Source organism: Berghia stephanieae, chromosome 4 (genome assembly GCF_034508935.2).
Source record: "Berghia stephanieae isolate SIO BIC M18660-M18661 chromosome 4, UCSD_Bste_1.3, whole genome shotgun sequence".
In the NCBI taxonomy this organism is placed as follows: domain Eukaryota; kingdom Metazoa; phylum Mollusca; class Gastropoda; order Nudibranchia; family Aeolidiidae; genus Berghia; species Berghia stephanieae.
This window is the reverse complement of record NC_088363.1, coordinates 45,586,080-45,605,683: the sequence shown is the minus strand read 5'-3', so window position 1 is coordinate 45,605,683 and position 19,604 is coordinate 45,586,080. Positions and strand designations below refer to the sequence as shown.

The following is a 19,604-nucleotide window of genomic DNA, read 5'->3' as shown; positions in this document are numbered from 1 at the left end:
AACAACAACTTTAAGACCTAGGACTACAAGGAAGTCCCAGGTTTGAGAGTTTATGGCAAGATAAGGGTCATTTAAATCGATTGATATTTGAAGGACGCGTTTTCTAGCCAAGATTTCTAAAATGTAGTTGTTTCTTTTCTTCTTCGGAGTACGGAGTACAGCGGCCATCCGTGGCTATCTGTTATGATTTGAAGTCCCAGGTTTGAGAGTTTTTGCCAAGATGATGGTCTTTTAATATATTGCTATAATTTGAAGGACAAGTTTTCTGGCCAAATTTTTAAACATGAGTTTTTCCAGAGTACAGCAGTTAACTTGTAAAGTATTACGTCGTTAACCATAGAGATACTGATAATACCTTCAAGTGCTACTGATAGACACGATTATAAAAAATAATACAGTCTTTCCTCCCTCTTTCTCGAAACACGACATACAGTGGAATCCGCAGATAGTCAACACTCTTAAAGTCAACTTCTGCATAGAAGTCCACACACCTGTTGATGGTCCCAAATATTTTCTGTTTTTCCTTTAATTTAAGTGTAGTTCCGTGCTAATGGATAAAGTCAACCTTGCTTCACCCCCTCCTTACCACGCATAGGGAAATCGTCACATTCGTTACGAAACAGCCAAAAATTTTCTCATTCACATCACAGTATTGACACTTTGTGTTATACAGGCTTGTTTGGCCGAACAAGATTATGTGTAGCATGTATGTGCTTTTTGGCTTTTTTTTTGACTGAGTAAAAAAGTCGTTTTGTGTTGGATGGGCAAGAAGTTTCAGGATAATCCTGAAAATGGCAATGGTAAGGAGAGAGTTAAAGTCAACCAAAACTTTCTGGTCTGTTGGCTTTATCAGGTTTCCACTGTTTAAAACCTTTCTTTCAGTCTGTTTATAAAAGCTTCAAAACAGAGCAAAATACCATTCACGGAACGTTTCGGGCTCAAAGTAGTTAATCTGGATTTTAAAAATAATGTATTTCATGTTTTAATTGTCTTTTGTAATCGGCTGAGGAGGGTTTTGAGCCCGAAACGTTCCGTGTTTTGTATCTTGTTCTTGTTTAAAGCTTTTATATTCATTTCTGTTTATATTTTCTTAGAGTCCTCAGCTTCAAGCAGCTTAGTATCACTTGTCCAGTCTGTTTGAGTTTATTTTACATATTTATGCTTTTGTACCGATTATATGAGGAGATAACTTTCAACCTTTTTTTTGTGTTATTAATTTCCATACATAAATTATCATGCCATATTATTATCATGCTGCCGTACTCTGGAGAAACCCATACTTAAGATTTTGGCCAGAAAATTCGTCCTTCAAATATCGATCGATTTAAATGACCCTCATCTTGGCAAAAACTCTCAAACCTGGGACTTCGCGAAGTTTGTTTGTTGTGGATATCATATTCTTTTTTTTTTTGATAATCAGGCCGGCTTGACTTACCATACAAAAAAAGCAACCTTTTATTTAAAAAAAAAAAAAGATTTGGCCGGAATTTTTTTTCAATACTTCAAGATGACCCTACTAAACATGTTATTTATTTTTTTTTTTGGTTCAAACCTGCAGCTTAATTTAAGCATGCGCCTTTGCGGACTTGTGGTATGACATTCACCTTTGGATTGGTAAGTCCAGGGTTCGAGTCCCGCCATGAGCCTCTCAAAATTGAGACCTTGGACAAAGCTCTTTACTGACATTCATGATTCTCTAACCTTAGTCGGGTGTAAAATGAGTTAGCGTTGTTTCCATCGAAAAAGAATTGTAATATCGCTTTACAGGCGTCATGCCTCGTACTGCATGTTAAATGCTGCTGTTGGCTGGAGAAAGAGCATCTCGCAAAGCGCTTTGAAAACATTTAGTGGATATTACTCTACATAGCCCATATGCTCAAATTTAAGAATTGCTTTTAGAATATTCTAGAAAGCTGAGGGCCTTTCTATTGTGTCATTGTAGAAAATAATATTTTTCCGACCAAATTAATTTTTTAAAATGGCTGTTTTGTCGGTGTAACGGAGACGTGTTATTATCACATTAAATCAGTGACTCGATGTTACTGTAGAGAAGAATAACAAAAATTCAGGGCTTATTTTTATTGGATTTTAACAATGGACAACAAGGGACTAACCTACATGCCCATAGTTTGTTATTTATCGAGTATTCTTTTGTTAACAAAATGATGGATCCGTTTAATAATAACAACTGTACGTCTATTATAAGGGAGCCCATAATCTATTTATTATTATGTTAAGTCCGCCCGTTCTTCTTTCTCTCTCACCATTTATCAATACCTACCCCCCCCCCCCCCCCGCGCGCCTTTCTCCCACTCTTTCATTATATTTTCTTTATTTACATTCCATTTTGAAGTAGAAAATAAAATATTAAGCTAAATATACAAGATGGACAATAAAAAGAGTTTGGCATTTCTCTTTCCCTTTTGAAATTTAACTTTATATTATTTTTATCCCTTCTTATTTATCTACGAGTATTTATCAATTAATAATTTATTTGTTTATTATTAATTAATTCATTCATCCATTTAAAGATTTATGCATTTCTCTATTACTGATTTATCCTTTTATTCATCTATTCACTTTATAACATTGTTCTTATTGTTAATGATATATATATATAGATTTCCTTTGACTTGATCTATCTATCTATCTATCTATCTATCTATCTATCTATCTATCTATCTATCTATCTATCTATCTATCTATCTATCTATCTATCTATCTATCTATCTATCTATCTATCTACCTACCTACTACTATCTATCTATCTATCTATCTATCTATCTATCTATCTATCTATCTATCTATCTATCTATTTATCTATCTATCTATCTATCTATCTATCTATCTGTCTATCTATAGAGCTATCTATACAACTATCTATCTTTTAGCTATGCTATTTTATTATGTTTATGAAATCTACAGACAAATGCACTTCTCTTTCTTTCTCTCTCTCTCTCTCTCTCTCTCTCCATCTCTTTCTCCCCCCTCTCTCCCTCACTCACTCACTCTCTCTCTCTCTCTCTCTCTCTCTCTCTCTCTCTCTCTCACAAACACACATACGCACTTTCTTTCTCTTACATATACATACACACTCCTTCCCTTTCTACAATTTTACTAACACTATACTATCTAACTTCCCTATTCATAAAACCTATTGATTATTGTCCTAGTATTTATGATGTAATTCACGTCTCACTACACTAGCCATATCTGATCTTTCTTATCTACATCTGTTAAGAACCAATTCACGATTTCTACAAGACTCGAACCATTTCCTAACAACAATTGGAAAACCATCATATTCCAGCCAAGTCTTATTCTGATTTCTGTTGTGTAAATATCGAAATTTTCAAAGTAAAATAATGTATAATGTCAGCATTTGAGTGTATTCCTCTTAGTTGGATCTTGTGCTTGTGTCCGGATGAGACCTGTATGTGATCTCAAACTAAATAGGTACATTGAGGGTAGGCTCTTGGAATCTACACCTGATCCCTAATTGTCTTGCTTTTTCTTGGGTGCTGTAATTGTAATTCTAGAATTTGACGATCCCATTTTCTTCCTTTTTACTGGGGCTGATATAACCTAAATGTATTGCAAGCGCCGTAAAACCCGTAAAAACAAAACCAAAACAAAGTAAAATGATTTTTATAGCTTTAGAGTAAGGGATCAGGGAGCAGGAAATGGTGTAAGTTGAAGATCTATAAAAGGTGTGTATGAAACAGTGCCAGACAAAGCATATAGAAACATACAATTAAAAAACAAAAAAAAAAAAAAAAAAAAAAAAAAAAAAAAAAAAAAAACAAAAAAAAAAAAAAAAAAACCCAATAACATCCAAACAAAAATCAGAGAGGCTGCGGATCGGAACAATACAGACAATGAACGTTTCGGGTACAAACCCTTCGTCAGCACAACAATACACAAATTAACGTGGAAAACAAACAAAAAATGCAATATAATTTGTATCAACAACCATTGAGTACAGACGATACTAGTTATAATATTGCATTTTATTTTATTTGTTTCACTCTTTCGCTAGTATTTTCACGATCCCAATCTTCAGGCCGCCCCTACCAAATAATTCAGCATGCCTTGACCATGGATCAAACTGTATATCGGCCGAGGCTGGCAGATTTTTTTTTTTTTTTTTTGGGGGGGGGGGGTATTTTTTTCTTGTAATTTTCTTTCTGCTTTGTCTGGCACAGTTTCATACCCACCTTTTCAGATTTCTATGTTACAGCTTTAAGAAGTTGACTCTGTGTTGTAGACTTTGATTTGATAAAATTATAATTATATATATATATATATATATATATATATATAGATATATATATATATAAGTATATATATATATATATATATATATATATATATATATATATATATATATATATATAATGGATTCAGTGTGGAGTATTCTTATTTTAATGAGTGTTGTAACGCCATTTGTCCATATATTCATATTTGGTCCAAAACAAGGATTTCACTTATAACGAACGTTATATTTGATTTTCCCAGCTGTGATTTCTGCTGTGTTACGAAAACTCCTTTATTAATACTTAACAGAGAACCTACGTGTACATAATCGAATAATACAATTATGTAGGCCTCACCGGTTGCTGGTGACGCACCTAGCTTGATGTGCAAGTTTATTTATTTACCACTATTAACTCACTCAATCCTAGAGGTTTTTGCTACTTTTCAACATTGGAAAAATATGTATTAAAAATGAGCATGTACATGGTTTCATTCAACTACCATTTACATGTAAAAATTAAGAACATTAGCTTTGTTACTACGCATATAATTTGTTTCAGAAGAATGTAATAAATGGGCACGGGGTAAAAGTAACCCCGGGTATACTACGGATATATTCGTTGTTAGGGTTGAGTGAGTTAACCCCCTCCTTACCAACTATTTTCAGGATTTTTCCCGAAACGTCATGATATCCAACACAAAACTTGATATAAAAAAGCAACAACTCAAACTCAGAATATCTAGTGTTTTTAATGCATAAATGTTATTCAGCAAAACACGCTTTAAATAACAGCATTAAGTCCTTATAGATATGACCCACGTCTTTGTAAAAACTCTCAAACCTGGGACTTCGCAATTAGATTAGATAATATTGGTATCACCGTTACAATATTCTGACACTGAGTACACCAAAGACCATCAAACGTTATTGTAACCAAAAATAAATGAAACAAAAAGTATATCAATTTTATTGAATAATTTATCATTTTTGTTGTGCTTCAGAACATCGCTTAACGGTATAGTCTTTGCTTCTTACCTAGAGGGTGCCTAATTCGATTCCCCGTAGCGTTGTGTGGCCTTGAGCAAGTCACCTCTTTACTTAACTTAATTTGCAAGTTATTCCGGTCTTCCCCTGGGATGGACCCTAGAGAAAATAAATTCTCCCTTGGGGACGAATAAAAGGATGACATATTTTCATATTTTTAAAATAACACACAATAGGATGAATTACAACAACGGCTTTGTGGTCTTGTCGTGGGACACTGCCCATCGACGGGTGCCCTGGTTCAAGTCCACCTGTGCGCGCGAAAAGTTGAGTACCTATAAAAGGCTCTTAAAGTGCCCAGGCGTGAAATATGTACTTTGGCAAAAAAAAAAAAAAAAAAAAAACAAACAAAAAAAAACAAACAAACAAAAAAAAAAACAAAAACACACACACACAAATCATTGCATATGTTGAAAAAGATATGCAATATCACCTCACAGACGCGATATCTCATCCTTCATTTTAAGTGTCGCTGTTGGCGCGGAATCATATGTAAAGCGCTTTGAGCACGTTTTGTGGCGATTGCTTAATATAAATGCTCACTTTTTTACATGTTGAATGCTGTGATTTGTTTAGGATGCCTTCTAAAGTCTTTGAAGAACCCCAATATCTCTCTCTCTCTCTCTCTCTCTCTCTCTCTCTCTCTCTCTCTCCAACAAAACCTTCACATGGCGTGTTCATTTTGGAATATACACCTAATCCCACATGCAAATTGGGTTCCATTATGCCTCCATTGTTTATTTTAGCAAGGGAAAATCAATACAACCGACTTGTCATAAAGAACCGAAATCGAATGTCTTTCTCTTTTGAACTCGGCAGAAACTTAACACATCGTTTCTGTGAACTATAAACTTGTTCTTTACTTTGTTAACCCTTTCATGGCTTACATGAAAATTGAAAATCATCGTTTCGTCTCAACTCATCTGTGACTCATCGCCTAAAAACGCTATTTACTCCTCCTCCTCCTCCTCCTCCTCCTCCACCTCCTCCTCCTCCTCCTCCTCCTCCTCCTCCTATTACTACTACTACTACTACTACTACTACTACTACTACTACTACTACTACTACTACTACTACTACTACTACTAGGACTACTACTACTACTAGGACTACTACTACTACTACTGCTGCTACTACTACTACTACTACTACTACTACTACTACTACTACTACAACAACAACTACTACTAGTAGTATTACAACAACAACAACAACAACAACAACAAAAACAACAACAACGACAACAAGAACAACAACAATAACTACTACTACTACTACTACTACTACTACTACTACTACTACTACTACTACTACTACTACTACTACTACTACTACTCCTACTACTCCTACTACTACTACTACTACTACTACTACTACTACTACTACTACTACTACTAACTACTACAACTACTACTACTAACTACTACAACAACAACAACTAATAATAATAATAATAATAATAATAATAATAATAATAATAATAATAATAATAATAGTAGATGACACTGGCATTTTCACTATTATATAATGCTCAATCTTGTTGGAACAATTAAGCGCCAAAAACATTTTATGTCAAAATGACCAGAAATGTGAAATGTTGATATTTTTTACTAATGGAAACATCCATTTTCATTCTCCCACAAGAAGCATAAGGAGCATTATATTAATTTTCAATTGAACAACCACTATTTGGTGTAATAAAGGTATCGTGCATGCATTACCGCAACCATTATAAGAAAGGAAAGGTATAAACAAAAATGAATATAACAGCTTAAAGAAAAGAAAAGAACAAAATACCAAACACTGAACGATTCTGGCTCAAAACCCCTCTTCAGCCAACAACAACTGGTTCACCCCGCCCGACACGATACCAGATCGAGGCAGTGGGTTACAAGACTGTTTACTAAAACCAAAACCAGCATGTAAAGGATTAATACTTGGTTCTCACAAATCGCCCTATGGTTCTCACAAATCGCCCTATATATTAGTAAAGGTGATTTCATCTATATCCCCTCCCCTCCCCTCCCGACCCCCCACTTTCAAATCTTCAAAGAGCGAAACCGTCATAATCTGACAAAAGAAAAAAACCCAATAAACAAATTCATTAAAAAATAATTTGGCCAGAAAACTCACCCTTCAAACAATGTTCGATTAAAATGAGCCTCATCTTGTCAAAAACTCCCAAACCTGAGACTTCAAGGACTCTTCAAGGAAGTCCCAGTTTGTGAGTTATTGTTTACATTTTTTTTTTCAAGACGAGGGTTATTTTAATCGATCGATATTTGAAGGACGAATTTTCTGGCCAAATTTTAATTTTTAAAATGCCTCCCCCCAACCCCGAGAATGGCAGCAAAGTGATTAGAAATCAAATTTAAAGGATAATCTTTGATGTGTATGGGTCGGTGTTAGGGAGTTAAGTTATATTATAGGTAAATATTTGGCGTTGTATGGTGTCATGACGGTCTGCCCCAGGTATAATGTTCACAATATCCGCTAGCCGGATATAACTTGCAAACCGACGTGCACCACTTATTTGCAGGTCTGATAACCCAATTCCTTATGGGCTCATTGTTGTAATGGAAATCTAAAAAATGACGCAAAATCTTGTCCACTAGACCGTCTACAACAATGTTAAACTAGGCCCATAGATCGATTCGGATGTCAGACCTGCTTATATTTCACGTCAGTGCAATACACAAAAATAATAGTAACCTTTAACTTTTATAGCCTCACTAATATAATTTAGTGAGAACTAATCACCGAAAATGGCTGTCTAAACTACAATAATATTAATGTGACCTGCCGTCTCAAAACGGTATTACGTCGGAGTGATCTAGATGCTAAAGATTGATCTTATAGTCAGAAATACAACACAACACAAGAGTCAGAAATGAGAATTCGAAGTATTGAGGAACATGAATAACATTTATTATAGTTCAGACTGTGCTCAAACGTCGCTTTCGTAACATTCACTACAAAATACTCCAATAGAAAGTTTTTTTTTCTGAAATAATAAGGACAGTAAAAAGGGTACATAAACACAAGATTACAAAAAAAAAACAACAGAAAACCCAAAAAAAAAAAAAAAAAAACAGAAAACCAAAAAAAAAACAAAAAACAAAACAAAATCATAACCCCCCCCCCCAAAAAAAAAACAAACAAACAAAACAAAACAAAAAAACAAAAACAACGACCTCCTCAATACATTTTTCTGTAGTGTATTCACAAACGAGAGAGTGGGGGATATTCCTGATTGTGAAAAATCTGAAGTTGACTCTTCTCTTAGTGACATTATATTCACTGGTAAAGATGTGTGGAATAAGCTTAAAAATTTAGGCTCCTCGAAATCCTCTGGCCCTGATGGGATACACCCATGTGTACTAAAAGAACTGGCAGAACAGCTAGCAGAACCCTTAGCAGAGTTGTTCAACAAGTCACTTAGGGAAGGGAAACTGCCCAGCATCTGGAAAGATGCAAATGTAACTCCACTTTTTAAAAAGGGTGAGAAGAGCAAAGCAAGTAACTATCGTCCGGTATCATTAACGTGTGTGATTTGCAAAATAATGGAATCCGTGATTAGGGACAAAGTAGTCAAATATTTAATGGAACAAAAGTTGCTGTCTGAGTATCAACACGGTTTTAAATCAAAACGCTCATGTACCACTAATTTGTTAGCTGCTCTCGACTCTTGGACTAGGTATTTGGACAGTGGCATACCTGTTGATGCAGTGTACCTTGATTTCGCCAAAGCATTTGACAGTGTTCCACATCAACGCCTTATTAAGAAACTTGGATCATATGGCATCAGTTCATGTTTGCTAGCTTGGATCTCAGATTTCCTGATTGGGAGAAGACAGCGTGTTATGGTGAACGGCAGTTTTTCGGACTGGGCACCAGTATCGAGTGTTGTTCCGCAGGGAAGCTGCCTTGGTCCAGTTTTGTTTGTAATATTTATTAACGATCTTCCAGATGTTGTGGACTCTCTGTGCCAAATGTATGCAGATGACACTAAGGTGTTCTCTAGAGTAGACAAGGAAGAGTTCATAACTCAGCTCCAAAGTGATCTTGACAGCTTGGTACAGTGGGCTGATAAATGACAGCTTAGGTTTAATGCAGACAAGTGCCATGTCTTGCACTTGGGATATAGAAACCCACACCATCAGTACATAATGAGAAAACATGACTCAAGCGAGACTGTCATACTTCAGCCTACTGAAGAGGAAAAAGATTTAGGTGTGTTAGTAGATCAGGAACTGAAGTTCTCTAAGCACATAGAAACCCAAGTAAATAAAGCAAACAGAATCGTTGGCCTCATTAGGAGGTCGTTCACTCATCTTGATAGAGATAACATGAGACAATTGTTCTCTGCACTTGTACGTCCCCACTTGGAATTTGGCAATGTAGCATGGGCACCACGACTACAGAAAAACAAAGACCTCATAGAAAGTGTTCTAAGACGCGCAACTCGGGTCATTCCGGGATTCAAAGATCTAGAATACACAGAAAGACTGAAAAAGATAAGAATACCTAGCATGCAGTATAGGAGAGACAGAGGAGACCTAATTGAAGCGTACAAATACACACATAATTTATACTATGTTAGCATGAGCCCTCTAAATCTTGATTCCACCAGCACCACCAGAGGACACAGATTCAAACACTCCAAAGAAAGGTGTTCTCTAAACCTTAGGCAGAACTTTTTCTCAGTTAGGGTAGTCGACAAATGGAACCGCCTGCCTGCAACAGTTGTCGACGCCCCTTCATTGCAGGCATTCAAGTGCCGTCTTGATGCTCATTGTGAAACAGAAAAATACTGTTTGTAAAGTTAAATTTAGACACCTCCTTCCACTATGTGGCATGCCCAGTTTTGAGAGACTTGAATTATATACGTTCACGAATGCACAAGAGCAGATAAAAGGCTGTAAAAGCCTACATAAATCTGGACTTATATCATATCATATCAACAATATATTAACATCCCCCCCCCCCCAAAAAAAAAAAAGAACAAACACAAAAAAACCCCCAAAAAACCCCCCCCAAAAAATGCCCCCCCCCCCCAAAGAAAATAAAACAAAACAAAAAGCAGTAAACCCCCAAAAGAAAACAAAATAATAAAAAAAAAAGAAGAAAAAAAACAACCCCCCCCCCCCCGATGACCTGGCATCAAAAATATAGTATAGCTTTCAAAGTGTTGAAAAAGTGTAGACAAAGTTTGTATTTTGTTAAAGATCTGAACAAATGTGTATGAAAGGTTCCATTCAAAACAAGAAAGAAAAATACAGGAAAATGAAAACCATCCCAAAATATCAGTCTACCTCGATGTTTTTTCGTAATTCAATCCAGAGAAACGGATGAAAGGGTTTTTTTTTGTCCTGAGTTTTTCAAAATAACTTTCTATTGAAGTATTTTGTGACGAATGTTACAAAACGACATTTTGGTACAACCTCGGTTACAAAAACTAAAATTCACATTTCTGGCCAATTTTGCTTTAATCAGTTAACTACCGTACTCTGGAAGAAAAAAAACAACAACACGTATTCAAAAATTTGGCCGGTTTACCCTCATCTTGGAAAAAAAAACCCCTCTCAAACCTAAGGAAAAGTGCGCTGTTTAAATGCTCATGCTTCTCGTCCTCTTAAAAGTAATACTTCAGAGCCATTAGGCCCAAAGTAGCCAAAGTTTTTCCCGGTTTCTATAGCGTGATACCGACAATAGTAATTGCTTGCTTGTGTGGAAAAATAAATTCTCGACTGCACCAGGGATCGATCTCGGTCCCTTTGCATGTTAAGTGAGTGCTCTCTCAACTGAGCTCCACGTGTTTTGTTAAACCTGTTTAAAATGTAAAATCAGACTGTATTAATTTAGTCGATATTTTAAAATCTTGAGTTGGGTGTCAATCACCTGTTTCTTTAATCGTCTCTCTCTCTCCCTCTCCCTTCTCCTTTCTCTCCTTCTCTCTCTCTCTCTCCCCCCCTCTCTCTCTCTTTCCCTTTCATCTCCATTTTCTCTCTCTCTCTCTTTCTCTCTCTCTCCTCTCTCTTTCTCCTTCTCTCCTCTCTTTCTCCCTCTCTCTCCTCTCTCTCTCTCTCTCTTTTTTTTTCTCTCTCTATCTCTCTCTCTCCTTTTCTTCCTCTCCTCTCCGTCTCTCTTAATATAATATATATATATATATATATATATATATATATATATATATATATATATATATATATATATATCTCACATACGCACAGAAAACAAACAAATCATAACACACACAAACACACACACATACACACAAACACACCACATACACACACAGACACATACACACGTATGCATTCATTGGCAAGCAGCACTGCCAGAATCATAAAGTTTAGCAGAATAACGAAGATAACGTTTAAGAACCGTGGGAATTATAACAGCAGCAGCAGCAACAGTAAAGACAAGCACAGAGATCATTACATTGAACACAGTTCAAATATTGAACAATTAAAAAAAGCACTTGAGCTATTTATATAGAGCATTTCCTCTAAACGTGCCCAAAGCGCTTTGCAAGGGATCAAAAGCCAAAAGCAACATTTAACAAGTAGGATGAGATATGACGCCTGTTTGGTGATATATAAATTTTTTTTCCGACGGAGACAACACTCTTAACTGTCAGGTACTCATTTTACACCTGAGTACGGTAAGATTATGCGAGTAAAAAGCCTTTTCCAAGGATTCAACAATAAACCGCTCAGAGCGGGACTCGAGCGCTAGACATTCCGGTCATATCACTAGAGCACACAGTTGCACAACACTGCTGTACTCAGAATTTTGAAATTTTGACCAGAAAACTCACGTTTCAAATATCGATCTATTTAAATGACGTTTATATTGACAAAAACTCTGAAACCTTTAAGAGAGTTTTTGGGTTGAATTTTAAGGTTGTTTTGTTTTCTTCTTCTATTGTCCGGCACTGTTTTATACACACATTTTCAGATCTTTATCTTACACCAGTTCTTGCTCCCTAATTCGTCTCTTTGTTATATAGAGCAATATCTATTTAATACGCTCAAACCTCTGCATATGGGATCCCAAGCCAACAGTAACACTTAACATGTAGGCCGAGACATGTCGCCTGTTAGACGCTATTCAATTTCTTTTTTTTTTTTTTTTTTGGGAATGAGACAAGACTGTTACAAACTAGGTAATAATTTTACACACGAGTACGATGAGAAAACACGAGTAAAGAGTCTTTTCCAAGGACCCAACTTAACCCCCCCCCCCCGCTACAACGGGATTCGAACTAAGGACCTTCTTGGTCGAAGGCCTGTGTCATACCCAGGCCTGCAAACTTGAAAATTTTAAAAATCGTAAATTTGTTTGGAAATAAAACTTGGAGTCGCTTTGGTTAACTTTATAATCAACATTTTACCTTGACAAGGATTAAATAACACGTCATAATCCTTGAAATAACGTAGTCTGGCATCAACTTTCATTTTCTATAAGTTTTAATGACTTATATAGATGCTCATCAAGTTCTGAAATTGGAGCCAAAAATTTCGTAATACTACGATTTTTTCTTTACACTAGGCAGGTCTGCATACCACAAAACAACAACTCCGCGAAGGCACCAGGTTCAAAAGAATGCAACCTTTAGTACATAAAAGAGAAGGAGCAGTTTATAGGATTGTCAATAGCCTATTTATGATATACTTTTAAGTAAATACACCCCTGGTCTACCTGCCAGATAAATAGTACCGACACACAAAGTTTTGTGTAAGCTGTACTATAATTTAACTCTGTTAGAAGGAATTCAGTCGGAAGTAATCACCCATTAGGCGGCCTAATGCTACTAACAATTAAAAAAAAAGAGAGATGAAATGAGTAAAAGTGACTCGATATGTAAGGGAACAACACAAAACAAACGACGTTCGGCCTTTGGCCTTCTTCAGGTAAACCTGTTTTTGGCTTTAAAGAAAAAAAAAGAGCCGCGTGGCGTCATCTTCATTCATTCCATATCAACAATCACGGATTTATTAAAATAATACGTTTTAGAGGCGCGTTTTTGGACATATTATACCACTACGTATAATAAAAACTAAATAAATAAATTCCCTTTATTCATCCCATAGGGGACATTTGACTCTAGGGTCTATTCCTAGGGAAGACAGGAATAACCCAGGCGTTAGCCGCAGTGCTGCGCCGCAAATTGAGCTAAGGCGAGGTGACTTGCTCAAGGCCACACAGCGCAGTGGCGGGTGACCGAACTCGATACCTTTCGGGTAGGAAGCAAAGACCGTACCGCTGAGCCACGCTGCCCCTTATAATAACCACGAATTCCTTTTTAATACGACTAAAAGTAGTCTAGTGACATTAAGGTTGTGCAAATAAACTAGATTGTAGATTCTAAATTGGTTTTTAACACCGTTTTATAAAAATCAGCCACACTTTTATGTTAATTGTGTAACACTACAATGAACGAATCATTCAATAGGTTTTTCTCAAAAAATGTTTTAAATGACTGGAACAGATTAAATAAAGATAGATAAATCTTGAATTGTAAGCTTCAGTTTATTAGATGAAGACAGATACTGTGGGCATTTCGGGTTTATCGTGTTTTGTGGATAAAGGGGAAACCCGAAACGTCCACAGTATCTGTCTTTGTCCAATAAATAGAAGCTTACAATTCAATACTTATCTATTTTTTTCCTTCGAACTTCAAGCAGCAACATTTTTATGGAACGGATTGTTAGCAATGAGCGTCTTTTTTAGATGTGAGGTATAGGGAACAAATGATGTGATGTCATAAATCTGGTTCCAATCTCATGGAAAGCCAATCTACCGGAGGACTGGATGCATACTTTGTGTAAATGATCTTTTGGTTTCAAAGTGAATGCATCTTTTTCTCTGTTTAAATATATGCTGGTTGTCAATAAAGATCATCCAGCTTCGCTCTTTTAGGTCCCGTAATCCTGAGAATCTGCCTATACTAAATTAGGAGTCTTTCAGAGCCACTAGGCTCATAAAATCGGAGTTTATCCCGATTTCTATAGCGTGAAACGGACAATAGGAATTGCTTGCTACTCTTTGGATAGGATCCATGTCTTACGCAAGATACTTTTCGTCAGATTTTACAGACCGAGCTACCCAATTACTACTGGTTGGAAATGGGTGTAAGAAAAAATAAATCTAGTCTACACCCGGGATCGATCTCGGTCCCTTTGATTGTGAAGGGAGTGCTCTATCAATTGAGCTACAGGATACCTTCCCACCCACCCTTTAGTACATCCTGCTACTAAAATAGTCATGCCACCTTATGATTCAATAATAATAATAATGAACTGTTCTTTTATAGCGCTAAATGCCGAAGCCTCAAAGCGCAATATGTAACCTACTCATTATCAGTCCTCCAAAGGACTAGTTACATACACACTTCCAAGGATTTTGGGACCGGAAAAGGAGAAGGTGTAACATCTCGACTTTTCTTCCTTATTGATGCTTTTGCATTAGGCCACACCCCAACCCCCCCCCCCCCCCCAAGAAACAATTAAAAAAACCCCCAAAAAACAAAAAACAAAAAAACAAAACAAAACAAAAACAAAACAAAACAAAACAAAAAAAGAAACTCACAACATACGCCAGCCGAATATAACTTGCCAAAACACAAAAATTATGTATAACCTTTAACGTGTATAGTCTGATAGAATTTCATTAAAATGGCTATCTAAAGACAAAGTCAATTTCGTTCCATCTATTGAAGAGATCATACGTATAATCCACTCTCATAGATATATATATCCTGGTGTCAAAGTTTCGCCAAAAGAGAAATATATATGCTTCTTTACTCTCTTATATCTATAATGGCCTAGTTCCTTGTGCGGCCATGTGGTCTAGTGGTATGACACTCGCCTTCGGATCGGAATGTTACGGGTTTTAGACCCCCTCTGAGCAGCGCATAATTGAGTCCCTGGACAAGGTTCTTTTCTCATACTCTCTCATCGTATTCAGGTGTAAAATGAGTACCTGATCGTAACCTCTTTCAGCAAAAATTGTTATAATATTATCTCTCAAACTGGGACCTCGCGAAGTTTCAGATTGCAGGCATGTACTTAAGTTGGCTGTGGGTCCGATCCATCAAGGTGTAACGTTAATACTAGCTATACCAAAATGTGATCTTCGGTTTTAATTGTCTTTCTCTCACATGATGTTGTGTTTAAGTATATCCCTTTGAATGGATAAGGGTGATAAGAGATATGTTTTGTTTAATATTTTATCCCACATCCTGATTTTCATGGGAAAAAGGGTACAATGAATGGAGGTTGGTAACTAAAAACCTGACAGATGAAAATGGTTTATTGGTGGAAGTAATAATAATATGGGGGCGAAGTGGCCGAGTGGTTAAGGCATTGCACTGTGATCCGGATGACCCGGGTTCGAGCCCCGCTTCAGGCACTTCTTTTTTTCCTCGAGCAAGATTATTAACCCCCAATTTGCTCACTTGGACAACATGGGTGATTCCTGTTAACATCAGACATCTTGTTTGATGAGTTATCTATATTCCTTCGTGGAATGCCGAGGCGACGAGATCTTATGATATTATTTTTAAAAATAATATAAATGGTAGTAGTAGTAGTAGTAGTAGCAGCAGCAGCAGCATCAGCAGCAGCAGCAGCAGCAGTAGTAGTAGTAGTAGTAGTAGTAGTAGTAGTAGTAGTAGTAGTAGCAGTAGTAGTAGTAGTAGTAGTAGTTGTAGTAGTAGTAGGAGTAGTAGCAGTAGTAGTAGTAGCAGTAGTAGTATTCGTAATAGTAGTAGTAGCAGTAGTATTCGTAGTAGCATTCGTCGTCATCGTCGCCATCGTCGTCATCGTCGTCGTCGTTGTCGTCGTCGTCGTCGTCGTCGTCGTCGTAGTAGTAGTAGTAGTAGTAGTAGTAGTAGTAGTAGTAGTAGTAGTAGTAGTATCAGCAGCAGCAGTAACACCGTTAACATAGATATTTCAAGAGTAGTATAGAGTTCATTATTGCTGGGATTAACAGCACAGGGGACACACGCGTATCAAATTAACCCGTAAGCGACCATCTTGACGCTGATAAATGTGAAATATTATAATGGGTCCAGGTGGCCACTTTGTCCTCCAGGGTAATTTACCCCCTCCCCCCCCTCTCCTCATCCTCTACTGCTATATGTTTGTATTTCAGTGGTCTAACTACAATAACAACAACAACAACAACAACTACAACAACAACAACAACAACAACAACAACAACAACTACTACTACTACTACTACTACTACTACTACTACTACTACTACTACTACTACTACTACTATGGCCACCACCACAATTATTACAACTATCACTGCATCTACTACTACTACTATAACCCCAAATTATGCTTGGTACAGATTTTACCGATCCCAATTATTAACGATATCAACATCCAATATTTGAACCATCTACCATTTCAACCACTCTACTTCCAGTTCCCATAACATTTTAAAGGCTATCACATTTAACAATTCAAATTTGAACAAAAAGGCCCAATTTTATGAATAGATTACATAACACTGGTTTACCACTTTAACAAGGACGAAGATAATAACAAACTTGATAGTGTAAATTGACAAGGATATTATATTTCATTGTGTTAAGGATATAAACTTTAATATCAAAGATTACGAAACTTCGTCCACGAATGTGTGTTTTGATTGTAACTGTCCCTATGACATAACTTTGCAAAACATTTCGGTGTAAAAGTTTTAACATCTATTCGATATTCTTTCTCTGAGGAAAATATATCTACTAATATATGTATTTGTATACATATATGTATATCATCTTTTTGTGATGACATCGACGTTTTGATTTCAACCTTTGTCAGAATATACCATCCTACATATCATATGTGAATTTATTCCTGTTTTGGATTAAAAAAAAAAAAATTAACTTCAAACCTACTTGATTGCATTTTTTCGCAAGTGTCCTTTTGTGATTACCGCAACATTTCGATTACAAACCTTCATCAGAGTGAATAATTAAAACCTTCATGTGATTTTGATCCCATTAGAAACGTGCGTGTTACTTTTGGTCGTTGCGTTTTTTATAAGAATATCAACGTTTCTACTACAAACCTTCAACGGCTCAAATTCAAATTCATCTACAACCATGATTATCCCCGACAAGAAACCGGCCATGTTATTCAAACCTCCAATCCTCATCCCGTACGACGTCTGCTGCTCTTCATCGTCGTGCTCGCCATCGTCGTTATTATCGTCGTCTTCAGCATCATCGTCACCATCATCCACATCGCCCACGACAGCAGCAGCAGCAGCCGCAGCAGCGGCGGCAACATTGAAGGGAAGCGATAAAGTTTTAATCTACATCCCCGTGCCTCCCCCAAGTCCACCTTGTCAACAACAACTGTCACCTTCACAGTCGTGAGTACAATTTAATTTTTTTTTAAATTCAGCTCTACCTGCCTTGATTTTTTGCGAGAAAATCCCTCACTAAATAAAAAGATTGAAAGAGAGAAATAAAGAGAAAAAAAAAAAAAAAAAAAAGAGAGAGAGAGAGAGAGATAGAGCGAGAGAGAGAGAGAGAGAGCGAGAGAGAGAGAGAGAGAGAGGTAGAGCGATGATGAGAAAGAAAGAAAGCAAGAGAGAGAGAGAAAAAAAAAAAAGAGAGAGAGAGAGAGAGAGAGAGAGAGAGAGGGAGAGAGAGAGAGAAAGAAAAAAACTAAGGAAAAAAAGAGGGAAGGAAGGAAGAAAGAAAGGAAGAAAGAGAGAGAAAGAAAGAAAGAAAAAGGCGAAAGAAGGAGAGAAAGAAAGAGAGAGAGAGAGAGAGAGAGAGAGAGAGAGAGAGAGAGAGAGAGAAGGAAGAAGGAAAGAAAGAGAGAGAGAGAGAGAGAGAGAGAGAGAGAGAGAGAAGGAAGACGGAAAGAAAGAAAGAAAGAGAGAGAGAGAGAGAGAGAGAGAGAGAGAGAGAGAGAGAGAGAGAGAGAGAGAGAGAGAGGCACTAAAACAATGGGCCCTTACATATTATTACCACCGGTAGTCTATTGTGGCTACCATTGGTAGATGTAGATGAATAGATACCATGTTATATAATATATGGCGTCTTGATTGCCCAAGGTTTGCTGAATCAGCTGACTGGAGACACCATATTATTATTCATTTTGCTGTCCTATGCTGTGACGAAACACGTTTCAGATATTCTTCATTTCATCAACCGTGGTGTGACACTCACTTTCTGATCGGAAGGTCCTGGGTTCGAGCCTCGTTCGGCTCATAGTTGAGTCCTTTGGAAGAGCTTTTTACACATACTCTCTAACCGTACTCAGGTGTAAAATGAGTACCTGGGGCCGTCAACAGAGTTGTTGGAAACAATTGTAATATCGCCTCAATTGCGTCATATGTCTCGTTCTATATGTTACGTATTGCTGTTGGTCAGAGACTCTTTGTAATGCGCTTTGAGCACGTTTAGTGGATATTGCAGTCTATAAAAAGCTCAAGTTTTTAAAGATAGAAAATGAGTTAACACTCTCGTTCAATCTATTATATACCTTAGCAGACATTCCAACTCTTACGAATATTTCGTAAAACTACGAATTTTCGGGTTCTAAATTGACAATTAAATAAAGATCCTTAATTCAATAAACTTCTTGAAAACAAAGTTTTATTGCCAGAGCTAGCAGAAAGGAGGTTAAAGCATTAATCTAATGTATTTAAACACACAATGGTAATTTTAAAAGTGGTTATAGTGGTGATACCATATTTTTATTACCCCTGAAAACGACGAATTTTTCCAATTTTAAGTAGGCAGGTCTGCCTTAGAAAGATCGGAGGGAATTTGAAGTTTCAAAACACGCAGTGTATTGTTCTATAGGGTAAACAAGACGAGTTTATTCTCTTTTTACCCATTAAATGAAAGACACAATAATATTACTGCAGTTTTATCTGAATTCAACATGTCTGCAAATATGAAAAATTCGTAAAATTACGAAATTTCGGCTCCAATTTCAGAACTTCATGCATGAGTATTTCTAAGTCATTAGAACTTATTAAAAATGAAAGTTGATGCCAGACGACAAACTTTTAAGGAATTTTATAGTGTTATTTAACATTGAGAGGGTAATTATAAAAAAATATATAGCGAATATTATTTTTATCTCCTAAAAATACGAAATTTTAAATGTTTGAGTAGGCATGTCTGTTAAATGATGAAAAATTCCACTTAACAGGTTTAGAAAGATATACTTTTATTTGAAGGCTAATGTCCCCCGAAAAAGGAAAAAAAAAGCTTTTTTCTTCTCTTTTAAAAAGTCAGCAAGGGGGGGGG

The 19,604-nt window shown here is 36.5% G+C and overlaps 2 protein-coding genes across 2 annotated transcripts in view; both read left to right on the top strand.

Annotated features, from left to right (window-relative positions):
• Nucleotides 1–19,604, top strand: part of LOC144970668 (receptor-transporting protein 3-like) — a 136,713-nt gene that overhangs the window by 7,869 nt on the left and 109,240 nt on the right. Inside the window, exon 2 of the mRNA XM_078910531.1 lies at nucleotides 16,751–17,704. Within this exon, the coding sequence (XP_078766657.1) occupies nucleotides 17,433–17,704 (272 nt within the window). The 5' untranslated portion in view covers nucleotides 16,751–17,432. The remainder of the gene's footprint in view (nucleotides 1–16,750; nucleotides 17,705–19,604) is intronic.
• On the top strand, nucleotides 9,472–10,657 carry LOC144971783 (uncharacterized). The gene is made up of 2 exons (XM_078912857.1): nucleotides 9,472–10,014; nucleotides 10,646–10,657. Exons 1-2 carry the CDS (start codon nucleotides 9,472–9,474, stop codon nucleotides 10,655–10,657), a joined length of 555 nt encoding a protein of 184 aa, XP_078768983.1.

What these genes read in the sequence shown, in the direction of transcription:
- LOC144971783 (XM_078912857.1), top strand. Translation starts at nt 9,472, where the DNA reads ATGAGAAAACATGACTCAAGCGAGACTGTCATACTTCAGCCTACTGAA.